The sequence below is a fragment of the Carassius carassius genome, chromosome 39 (assembly GCF_963082965.1).
Source record: "Carassius carassius chromosome 39, fCarCar2.1, whole genome shotgun sequence".
NCBI lineage: Eukaryota > Metazoa > Chordata > Actinopteri > Cypriniformes > Cyprinidae > Carassius > Carassius carassius.
In genome coordinates, this window is record NC_081793.1 from 17,412,767 (window position 1) to 17,425,575 (window position 12,809).

The 12,809-nt window shown below is 37.3% G+C and overlaps 1 protein-coding gene and 1 long non-coding RNA gene across 3 annotated transcripts; both read right to left on the minus strand.

Moving 5' to 3' along the window:
- Window positions 1-89: 89 nt before the first annotated feature.
- Window positions 90-1,232, minus strand: LOC132121068 (uncharacterized). The gene is made up of 3 exons (XR_009426226.1): window positions 1,085-1,232; window positions 778-861; window positions 90-670 (listed from the first exon to the last, which is right to left on the minus strand). It is a non-coding gene; the product is annotated as an uncharacterized LOC132121068 (long non-coding RNA).
- Window positions 1,233-2,410: 1,178 nt separating this feature from the next.
- Window positions 2,411-12,387, minus strand: LOC132121503 (synuclein-like). 2 transcript variants are annotated; one of them, XM_059530976.1, is made up of 6 exons: window positions 12,004-12,387; window positions 7,306-7,347; window positions 7,102-7,217; window positions 6,431-6,448; window positions 4,942-4,989; window positions 2,411-3,896 (listed from the first exon to the last, which is right to left on the minus strand). In XM_059530976.1, exons 1-6 carry the CDS (start codon window positions 12,122-12,124, stop codon window positions 3,888-3,890), a joined length of 354 nt encoding a protein of 117 aa, XP_059386959.1. In that variant the 5' UTR covers window positions 12,125-12,387; the 3' UTR covers window positions 2,411-3,887. The 2 variants fall into 2 exon arrangements, with proteins under 2 accessions (XP_059386959.1, XP_059386960.1); XM_059530977.1 differs by lacking the exon at window positions 6,431-6,448 and having other exon boundaries at window positions 12,004-12,382.
- Between the last annotated feature and the right edge of the window lie 422 nt (window positions 12,388-12,809).

Sequence of the window (12,809 nt, forward strand, 5' to 3'; positions counted from 1 at the left end):
CCTTTAACTAGACAAAATCAGTGCCTGAAGGATATCCACAAGGAAGTGACATCATTTTGGTGGGACAACAACAGCACAAACACCATCAGTAAGTATTAATAATGGATTTTATTAATTCTGTGATGTTATGTGGTATTAGCTGGTTTGTCTTATCTTAAAAACATGACATCATGTTTGACAATATTACAGAAAGCATTTCAAGCATAAAAAGAACGTAAAAAATAACTTCACCGTGTAAACTAACTCAATCTCCCACTGAGCAACAGTTATTTATTTCTATCATGTTAAGCATCGGTTTTATTGGCTTTGTGCATTTAATAATTTTAATTAACTTTCACTACAGCATATTTATGAATGTGTGCTTTAAATATAAATGCATTCTTAAATTAAACTTTTTTTTATTATTATTATTTAAAAATCTCAAAAGGTGCTGAAAACAGAAATATAGGCGTTGCTGTTTCAAGATGACATAAAACATACAGCTTCTGGAGAAACATTCAGTGCTGCCATACAAAGTTTAAACAATGCAGGATTGTGGGGTCCAGTTAGAGTCCAGTGATGAATGATAAAGATCATGTTTAAAGTATACAGGCTCACTTGAATAGACTCTTCCCAATGTCCTTAGCCTGATCACCGGCGCTTTTGGCTGCAGGGTCTGTAGCAGGTTTGCCTGCAGACAGAATGTATTAATCGGAAAGTTTCACACTGGATAAATATGATACTGGGAGAAATATGTATATTTCCAAGTTCTCCTATCAAAGGAAACTAAAATATTACCTCCACCCTCTTTCTGGTCTTTTGCACCTCCTGTCTTTTTCTTGTCTCCGATTATTCCTCCAACTTTTTCTTTGGCAACTTCAGCTGTAACGTTTATAAAAGTTAATGGTCTTGCCTTTACGTTTTTGGAAAAGTAAGATGTTAATTATAGAAATTACTAGCACTCCTTGCGATTTAATTTCATTTGTTACATTCATTTTCAGGCATCAGTTTAAAGTGTTTAATTTTCAAATGCCATACTGTAACCTTCAAAAGTGCATACAGTAGATGCATTAAATAAATGTTATAAAATAAGTCTTGAACTTACCAGCCTGATCAATGATCTTTTCCACATGCGCATCTGCTTTACCCTTGGCGAAGTCCATGTTTCGTGTCTGATGTCAGTCAGGAACTGAGTGTGCATCAGAGATGTGTGTACTTATAGGCTGCGGTGTTTAACATTTTAACCTCCCCCTAACCCCACACCCCCCACCCCCTCTGGCATTATTCATTAGTCACTCCATGTCTGTATTTCTCTTCTCACATATAAAATTAGTATTCAGAGCTGACACTGAACTTCAAAAGGAAGCCCATCACGAGAACTGTTTGTACTGTATACAGGGTGTGGCATCACACACAATACTATACTGGAAATACAAGCTTCCACTGTTGGTGAATTATTGTTTGGGTGAATACAGGGTTGCGTGAATCATTAAGGAAGCAACCTAAGAATTTGATGTAAAATGAGCCAAGCTGCGTCAAGCATTTTTACACTGGTTCGGTTTTTAAGATGTACAGTATCTGAAATGATATGTGATCATATTTTTTTTTTTGTGTGTCTTATGCATTTTGATGATAAAGAATGGTCTCTGGATGAGTAAATTAACAGCAATTTTTCCTTCATGAGATTTGCTTTTTGCGTTATGTGGATTATTTTTGATGTTTGTAATCCGCTGTTTGGACTCTCATTCTGATGCCACCCATTCACTGCAGAGGATCCATTGGTGAGCAAATGAATGATGAATGCTACATTTTCCAAAATCTGTTCTGATGAAGAAAACAAAAAACTCATCTACATCTTAGATGGCCTCAGGGAAAGTACAGTTAATTTTCAGTTTTGGCTGAACTATTCCTTTAATCAATATTTGGTCAGAAGATAAATAACCAAGGATGTGCAAACACCCCCCCCCCACCCCCCATTCTCAATACTTCGACTTCGATAGTTTTCCTGCATACTGGGTGTGTGCTGATGTATCCCTGGAGGGCAATGTTTTTAAGGAGTGGTAGATAACTGCTTGTGGTGTGTGTGTGTGTGTGTGTGTGTGTGTGTGTGTGTGAGACTGTTTTTTTGGCTTGAAGTTTGTTGTTGAATAGCAGAGCAGAACTTGATTATATAGTCCTACATCATAAATACATGCGGTTTATTACCCTTTATGCCCTAGAGTTAACTGGAAGTTTATTAAAGAAAGCTTATTCGGACATTTTCAAACTAGGTTTAAAAATAAAATAAAATAAAATAGAAAATATATTTTTCTTTTTTGTTATTGTGAAAACTGTTTCTGCACTTTTTTCCCCCGTTGTATTTTGTAGTGCATACATTTGCAAAGGACACTTCTCCAATCCTGCTCACAAAATCAAATTTGACTCGGCGGCATAGATTTCAACAAAACTCTTTATTTCACTTATATAGTTTATAAAATCAGCTTGCCTGCTTTGATGCCAACATAAAAGGTATGTGGGACATTTGTTTGTCTGTGTATGTGTGTGTCCCAGAGAGAGCAAAGAGAGAAAGGCTAGAGAAAGAAAAAAGCTGGAGAAGATTGTTTCCGTGTTTCATTCAGCTTCGTCTGTGTGTGTGTGTGTGTGTTTGTGTACTGTATATATATGTGAGTGTGTGTAAGTGAATATAGCAGTGCTGATAAGGCAACATGCAGTCTTCAGTTTTTTTTGTGGCTTCAAAAAAAAGAACAAACTGCTATGTTTGATAGCTTTGTCCTAGTTACCAACAGCAGACACCAGCCTGGGGTGGATCTGAAAACACCGTTGAGTGACAGGACAAGGGCGGAGTTTGGGTCACCATGAAGGCAAGGCTAAATGAAGATGAAGACTGTCATCTTATTGGTAAAGATCTACACTTCTTAGCATTCCCTTGGTTAAACAGTCCCTAGAGTCAGCACAGCACAGTGCCACAGAACACTAATGACAAACTTTGCAATGGTGCTGTAGTATTGCTTTTACATTGCGGGCATCACAGATTCATGATCGCACATGACTTAACATGCATTGCAACAAAATCAAGACAAAACAGGATGTGTATGAAGATTCGATCTCTTTCTATAACACTGAAAGTCTCCTTGTCCTAGCAGCTGAGGGATTCAACACCCTTTTTCAACGCAAACCTCATTCAATCCCAAATCTCATGTGTACAAGCTAATGAAGAAATGCACAGCTACATCAATACGGATATTCGTTTTTTGTTTTTTAAGTATCTATGTATACAATATGCATTCACATTTTGTGAATAAACATATTTGTTTGTACTCTAACAAATCACACGGTAAGTCTATTGGTCAAGCACACAGGAACTCTATTCTGCACACATACTGAACTAAAGGAATGTAATGTATCTTTTAATGTACACACAACATATTGTGTACATTGCAGCATTTTCAAGACTAAATCAATTTAAACATGGCTATGATCTCCAAAAGATCCAGACACGCATTGCTACATGCCCTGATGAAATGAGATGTATTGCTTTTCTTACATTACTGGTCATGCAGGTTTATTTTGTCTTTTTCTCCTAAAAGACCAGTTCAACCCTCTGATATCAGCCTCTTGGCTTCACGGTTCCTGTCCACGTTTGAGTGTTTGTGTGTGTTTTAGATGAGGTGTGGATGGGTAGAGGACCAAGGATAACACTAAAGAACAGCATGACGACACCACAGGTGAAAAAGAGGAGAAGCGTCACACATCTAACGGCTAAAGGGCTCAGGGAAAGTCTTTTTCAACTTGGTTTTCCATACAGTCACAAAAAATATCAGTTACATCTGGAGTCTGGAAGGGTGAGGCTCTGAGAGGTGGAGAGTCAGAGGGAAGAGACGGGACTGTTTCAGCTTCAGGCCTCTGGACTAATAACCCTGATGAACAGAAAGAACACAGATTAAGTCATTTCTGGTGTAATTCTTGTATTCTTATCTTAACACAGATGTAGATGCTTTGGACATTTTCCATGAAGAGAGTTTGCAATGGTGTCATTCTTTTTTCATGAAATAGGCAGTGAAAGAAAGTGTTTAACCTTAACTATCAGGATTACAGGTCAAATAATTAAAAAAAAAATGTAATCTGCATGCAAACATTGTGGGCACCTTGATATCAATTTAATGTCAAATATTAGTCAAGACTTGATAAAGATGCTGTAACATCATATTAAATTAAGTTTGGATGGCAATATCCTCCACTGCTAATTGGCTGAAAATAGGAAGTTAACCCTCACAGAAAACGGTTTAATGTATATGTAGTTTGATTTGCATATTTGGCATTAATGCTGATATCAATTTCAACATCAATAGCCCACTGGGGGGACATATAACATGTAATTTTCTAGCAATAAACATTATTTGTTTATATATGTATAATAATATAAAATACAGAATAAATATTATAATATTATCTATTGTTGAAAATTTGGGGTCAGTAGGATTTCATTCTCTTTAATTTTTTTAAGAAATGAATACTTTTATTCAGCATGAATACATTACATTGTGAAAAAGGTGAAAGTAAAGATTTTTAATATTATAGAAGATTTTAAATACTGCTATTCAAGGAATCATAGACACAAAAAATATGTCACAGTTGCAGTTTTCGACATTGATAACAAGAAATGGTAATATGGTTAACACTAATTAAATATTATATTATTCAACAATATTACTGTTTTGAATGCAAGTATACACATGAGGAGAAATTTTATGCATTTCTTTTATGGTATGCAACATGCTATTTATTTATTTTATAAATAAATTCATTAACATCTAATAGTTTTTTTGTACAAAAATATGATATTTGTCTCTCCAATGCATAATAAATAAATAAATAAATAAATAAATAAATAAAATTAAACAAATAAGCAATGGGAGACCAAAGTGAAGGGTTTTCATAGAAGTACGTTTTCTCTGTTCTCACCTCTCCACCGTCTCCTCCTTCCATCCCGCCCCCATGAGAGAAGTCACCCTGGGAAATACAGACACCATTAAAATCCAAGACACAGCTGTTTTCTGCTTTTAGATCCATCTTGCATTCATATATTCAGCAGTGAATCTTCATATGGAGTGCAACCACAGCTTTTGTCATGTTAAACAGCCATATGAAATAATATCCATGCAGGGATGCAGCACAGCCACAGGCCTCTCAGACTCTGTGTTATGACTGCTGTCACTGCAGAGATGGAGGGAGGGATGGAGGGATGTAAATGATGGTCATGGAGTTCCTGTGGAAGGTGAATGCAGCTGGCAGGCACATCTTCATCTGTCTCTGCGTTTCAGCTGTGCTGAGCTCTTCTGCTGAGTCACTGTCAGGTCCAGACACTCTGTCCTCCTCCAAGGACTTTCTGCCTCACAACAAATCTTAGTCTATTCTCTTTCTTCTTTACATCCCCCACAAAATCTTTCATTACAGCTCTCAAAATCAACATAGAATGCCATTTGCAACAAATTTTACTTTCAAAATCTAACACATTTCAAAGTTAAACAGGCTATTCAACAAAATGTTGCAATCTGTGAAATGCCAAAAAGGAAAGTTGTTTAAAGTAATAAGTGCTTACATGTTCATGAGAGATTCTGAAGACAAACATCTTACTTTAAGAGTAACGCTCTGAAGCCCTACCTTTGGTCCTAGATGAGCCATCTTTCCTATATATGCACAATGTCCAAACATTCCAAAAATTCATAATATTGAATTTTCTTTCTTTCTTTTTTTAAGACCATCATTCAACCATATTTTCAAGAAGAGCATCAGCAAGTAGCAAGAATATCGCGCTGGGAAAACAAAAGCATGCATCCACGAGCAGTTAGAAATGCAGAATGCAATAGCACACTGCCATTAGTAATCTGTCTGAGGATGTGAAAGTGTAACTGTTTAGTGTTTAGCATCATTTACTTGATGAATCATGCTATTTTATTGTATCTGTGCTGTCCTGCCAGAATATACGTTCTGGTAGAAGATGAGGTATTATCACAATAGAGTTCCAAGGTTGTTAGTTGATGCATTTGGAATGAGAGACCTGAGATCTGTCATTTGCTTGTCATTAATTTGCAGAAGTAGAGTAAACAACCCCAACCCGTGCACAAGCAAATTTGTGAACATCGATAATATTAGCTCATTAACTGGATAGGAACTGATGGGAATTCAGGTAATCAATGAGGTAATCAATGCAGCCATTCTTTCTCATTATGCACAATGAAGAGAATGACTCCAGAGGGGATTTAATGAAGGTAACTGAACTCTGCTGTCATATGGATGCTTGCACTCATTCGCCCCATCTGTGTGGTGTGATACAGCAGTCAGGTAAAGTTAAAGCCCAGTCTCAAATACAGCATATATGCCACATTCACAGGCTACTAGCACTCCTCTCCACAAACTAAACCAACCATTCCAAACCCAATTTAATAAGCACCTCATATAAAGCCTCATCCTGTTAACAGCACAATTGCAAACAGGAAAAAACAAAACAGAATATGTTAGACAGAAAATACCAGTATTTATACAGTACATATAGTTTAGTGCAGTATTATTAAACAAAACTGTGTTTTAAAGACAAACAGTTGTCGAGTTTGTGGTTATGCCAGATTAGACATAGATCCCTCAGGCTAGTTTTAAGTAATTTAAAGGTGTTTTAAAATGTAATGCACAAGAAAGATTAAATAAGAGACAATGTGTTAATTAAGGGGATACTCCACTCCAAACTGGAAATTTTGGCATAAATAACTTACCCCCATGTCGCTCCAAACCCGTAAAAGCTTCGTTCTTCTTTATAACATTACAGTTGAACTATTGATGGCAGATGGACTATTCTGTCGATGTCTTTCATACTTTTCTGGACCTTGACAGTTTAATTTACTTGGGAGTTAATGGGACAGTCACAAGCCTCCCGGTTTTCATCCAAAATATCTTAAATTGCGTTCCGAAGACGAACATAGCTTTTACGGGTTTGGAACGACATGGAGGTAAGTGATTAATGACAACATTTTTGGGGTGGGGTAACCCTTTAAAAGATGTGAATTTAATTTAGGAGAAAGGGTGACATCTAGTGCTGGTTGAGTAGAGCATAAACATGCAGTCACTTACTGGGTTGACTGCAGCCACATTCTCCAGTCCCTCTACTGTCTTCTGTCCAACTTCATTAGTGCTGCCTACCGCTGTTTCGCCGACAATATTCGCCTGGTCAGTGGTCCTCTGGGCAACTGTGAGGGTTCATATTACAAAGAGTTAATGTGTGACTTCCCATTTCTCAGTTTCTATTCTCAAGATGCACACATATTTATTTCTCACCTGTGTTTACGCCTGACACCATTCCCTCCTTTGTCTTGTTGCCTGAAACATGAGAAATAAACATGAAATGTTCTTCAGAAATTTTTGATTTGTACAAAAACACATTCAATAAAGTTTTATATGAATGGAGGCAAAGCCATCCTAGATATGGCTATTCTGTAGACAATGTTTTTAGAACATCATGTATCTTTTTTAAGATTGCTGGATAGTTCATATAGTAGATAGGTGTCAATCTACTATTATACTGACAATTGAAAACATAATAAAAAATATGTGAAACAGATTAAACATTAACATTACAACGGATTTTCAACAATATTTAACATACTTGAGACGCCGAGACAAAAACAGTAGTGCAGTGAAATATTATTATTATAATATTACAAATTATTACAATTTAATATATATAAATAAATATATATATTTTTTATATATTTTAAAATGTAATTTATTCCTGTGATGGCAAATCTGAATTCAGCAATCATTAATCCATTCTAAGGTGTTTTACAATCCTTCAGAAATCTTTTTATCGTGTTTTTTTTTGTGCTCAAGAAACATGCACCTCATGAATCTTGTTAATAAATAATTAAATACATAATAAATAATTTAATTATAAACGTTAATTATAAAATTGTGGAAACACGATACATTTTTTTCAGGATTCTATAATGAATAGTTTTTTTTTCTATGTAAGAAGTCTTTAAAGGTGCCATGTGCAAAAATTGAGCTAAAAATATTCAAAAAATTACCTACACGCATCAAAAGTATGAGAAGAAATAAGGGCGATGATGTCATTAAAAAAATGTAAAGTTATAGTGCTGCAGAGATATCAACCTTAATTAGCAGTAGCATTACTAGCCCCGGCCAGACAGGTGTCGTAATACCAGTTTCGGCCATGGGAGGCGGTATGCGGGCAACATAACCACCAGCCAACCTGCAATACACGAATAACTCGCACGGCTTGTGGGCGTACTTATACCTGATGTCAATCAAGCGGAAAGATGGTTGAAGCCCTTGGCAAGAGACCACCACCCGCTACAGGGAAACAACCACGCTCGGAAACACAAATCAAATCCGATAAGAAAAGGAGTCGAACCAGAGTAAACATCAGCACTGCTTTCAATCGCTGGAGACAACTGATGGACCTGAAAGAAATGAGGTTCGACACCGAACTTGCAACATTTCTTTTGGATTGGTAAGTTAGATGCTGTTAGTATTTCGCTAGAAGTTTGTTTTATATGTTTGTGTATTTTTTTTCGGGAAGTTATAACATAGAAATGTATCGAAGGCTGTTCTATAAACGTGCTAATGTTAGCGATGGATAACCGTAGCTGCGTTTGATAATTAGCTAGCTATAACTTACCCATATTTTTATATCATAAGTAACCTGCTCTGTCTAGTCTGTTGGTCTCCGTGTCATCTTTGCTTCGTGGTTTTTCTGTACATGAGAAAATTGATGTGTTGCATGAAAGCGTGTGAAAAGAGTCAATTGCGTGTGTCTCACGGTGAATGCTTGAGAGTTGGCAGCTATGGTTACGTTGGTTGGCGCTAGCTTGATCAACATCAGCTATCTGATGTTGACCAATGATGTTGACAGAATGCTGTCTGTCAAATTAATTTAATTCCAATAATGTGTATATACAACTCAATGTAATATGAACAAAACGAATATGAACATATTCACTGGTAAAGTTGAAGGGGAGTAGCTTGAAGATGTCATGTTTCAAAATCACTTGACATCACCCAACGTTCCTCTGGAGGCAAAACGTCCTCTTATAGCAGCGGTTCTCAATTCCAGTCCTCGCGCCCCACTGCTCTGCATATTTTGCATGTTTCTCTTTGTTAACACACCTGATTCAGATAATCAGCTCGTTAGAAATTAACTCCGTGCATGAACTGTTTTTCAAATTTTCATTGCTCCCTACTCTCTGAGCAGGGGAAATCTGTTGAAGTTTACCTCACATCGAAACATTCATTCACTGATTTGTGCTGTGCAGCGTCTTTAAACATGGACAACTGTGACATCATATACCTCTGTAAATCAATACAAATCTAAATTCACGTCTTGCACACTTCAATGCACTTTGATTGGAACATATAGCTACATTCACTTCGAACTGGAATCATGGCTGAATATCCTGTGATGTCCACTTCGCAGGGCACTTATGTTCGAATAGAACAAATGTCTGAAGCTCTAAGAGAAACGTTCAAAATGTGCAGAGCAGTGGGGCGCGAGGTCTGCAATTGAGAACCGCTGTCTTATAGGCTTCGGCTATGCTCTAGTGTTGTTGTGAAGGTAGGGGCGGAGCATAGAGACTATGCTGTTTCTCGTTTGTTACTCTAGAGTAGACCAATTGACTTTATTGAGGCATACTGCCCCCATCTGGTATGGAATGTGGAGTATGACTTGATTTTTTTGCCAGATATGACAGATGGCACCTTTAAGGTCAGTTTTTAAACAATTTAATGTCTTTGCAAAATAACATTATTTAATAAAAAAAAAAACAGTGACCCCTAATGGTAGGATTTGTCATATGTAGAATGTTTTTCAAAAATACCAGGAGTTAAGTCTTGATATCAATCTAATGTCATTATTTAAACCTTAACTTTATGTTTCTATCCATAGACAGAAATTCCAGCAACACTTCAAAGCAGATAAGATACAAATGCTTTATTAACAGGCAATGACACTATGCTTCAAAGACTCTGTCTGTCTAACATATACCCATAATATCAATCACATATATTAGAGCCTTGCTGTCATCAAGCATTTAAAAAATACATCACATAGATCACATAGACTGTGTAATATATGCAACCTGCTTTCATGTTACTCTGTCTTTCATTTATATTTATATATACTGTAGTCTGTCCATCTCTGTACTTTGAGTTATCTTCTCTCGCTCTCTTTCTTTAGTGAAAGCTCAGTTTTCAGTAGATTCTGCATGGCTGAGCACATCTGCTCTCCTGCGTTTCTTCTGTATGTGCCTTAAGGGAGATTTCTTGGCAAAGTCTATCTGCACTGTTTGCTTTTCAAACCGACTTTTTTATATCAGTTTGCTGGATGAATTTGAGCTGCTTGTAGATAAAGTTTTACACCAGCATTTAAGGAGATCTCCACTGTGTCATACAGTGTTGATGATGACACTGCGTCGTTAGAAAATACAGTTCTGGATCAAAGGCCATTCATAGTACCAAATGCAGTAGCTTTCTCTATCCCAAACAGAGAATAAGTAACCTGCCTTCGTAACAATCAACCTGAGTAATGAATTCACACCCTGGTGCACATAATACCATTTAAGCACTCTGAAACCCCCTGACAATACATACACTAGAGTGAGAGCAGATTTGCAGGCCTGTGACCCTTGCATAGGTGACCTTGGTGGGGAAGTGCTTATAAAGATTACATCACACCTAAATGCATGCTTGGTTGATTGTTGATCTGATTGGATTAGGTAAGATTACCACTGTCAGGTTATAGGTGATGAAAATGACATCAAGGACAGAAAGTTTCAAATGTATAGCTCATTTTGAGATGTATCTCATCCAGGCGGGAATGCAATGAATACTACATATTAATGGTTTTGCATTGAACTATATGTTTGTAGTTTGTATTTTCTGCCTCTGTCATGTACTCTCTACGCCATCTGTTCATTTTTGTACTGATGAGCATAAGCAACCTATGACATAACGCGAGCACTGCACCTCATTTACCCATCTTTCTCTCACGCTCTATGGTGGCGTAGAAGGATGGTGAAGGTTAGTCATCACAGTCCACTCACAACCAGGCAAATCCTGCTGCATCGGCACACACACATGGAGATGGCAAGAGCAGAGAGGGAGGGAGTAAATGCTGCAGTGCTCAGCTGATCCGCTCTACATGCCACCCCCCTTACTTTCTTTCTAATACACATGCACATTAACAACATTATAGTGTGTGCAGGTCAAAACTGTGTCTAGACTGTTAGACTGTTAGACTAACTTATTCACACGCACATGAATGCATGCAGGAAATGTGTCAAGGGTAAAGTATTTTTATGCATTGATAATGAATTGATGATGAATTATTATTTTTGTTACAAATTACTACTTGTTAAATTGTTATTAGTATGTATAATGAGCATGTTGGACATTATTGAATTAAATAGAAAAATAATAATAATTCGATTTATGTGCAACTTTGTACAAGACGTATCATAATGTATTATGTACATAAAAATTATCAATTTAATTAGGAAATGCACCCGAAATATTAGTGCTCACTGATCTTTTTGATGTCATCTTTGGTCATTGTTTTTATGAGCTTTTACTTTGTCCCGTTCAGGTCTGCAATCCCATAACTCTCTCTTTCACCACACCCCAGGTTTCGTTCCCTGCACCATTCTTGCAGTCAGTCTGGATCTCACATTCTCAGCAGCTTCCATCTACACTCTCACAGCTCCTCAGCAGACTAGAGCACAGCCTCACTGAGACCCTCTTCTCCTCCACACACACACACACACACACACACACACACACACGCATACTAATGGAATGCAGATTCATCCATCACATCTGCATTAAATCTACTGGGAATAATTGCAGAGACCTTTATAAAACACAGCTATTATTATCACTGTCAATGCTGCATTTTATTATTTTACTCTTTGTGGGACACACACACACACAGAGAGACAAGAAGCAAACATCTGCACTTACCCACATACATGACCCCTTCTTTGGTCCTGAGAGCTGCCCCTTCAACTCCAGCTTTAGTTTTCTCAGCTGCGGCCACCACTCCTTCCTTGGCCATGGAGAATCCCTTCATTAGAACATCCATCCTGGACGCTGAGTTTGACAATGGTCTTCTGCAGACAGACTGGGCCTGGCTGGGTTTGCAAGGGCTGACAGTGTCTGTCTATATGCTGAAAATTTCAAATGACAGGACAGAGGACTACAGACAGATTCTGTTCCGGGACAGACGGATGCACGGGCACTTTGGATGGAGAGCAGTGGAATGAGAGAGGGAGAGAGAGAGAAAGAGAGAGCAGGCGAGCAGGCGCAAAAGACCAGGATGCAGAGAGACAGAACCTGCTGGATGCTGCAGTGCATTTAAGTCGTGCTGCGAATACAGCCCCCACCCAACCCACACACACAGCAGAAACGCACAGCCTCTCACCAGATGCTTTTTACAATTATTGTCATCCGCTTGAACCACAAAGCCTGGTTGTTTATTTCTTTATATTTTGAGAATTGAGTAAGCATTCTTATCTGTCCAATGAAAATAATAAACACTTTACCAGAACAACAGTAATATATATATATATATCAGTCATGACAGCTCTCAGAATGAAAGTTTCAACCAGCATTTATTTATGGAAGGCATTGTCTGCCAAATTTAAATAAATAAATGAAATGATTAAAATTAAAACCAGATTAACGATTTCATTACAGAAAACTGTACGCAAAATATGTGACAAATTTGAGAATGAAATTAAATGATTTCATTTTCACGGTGACATACC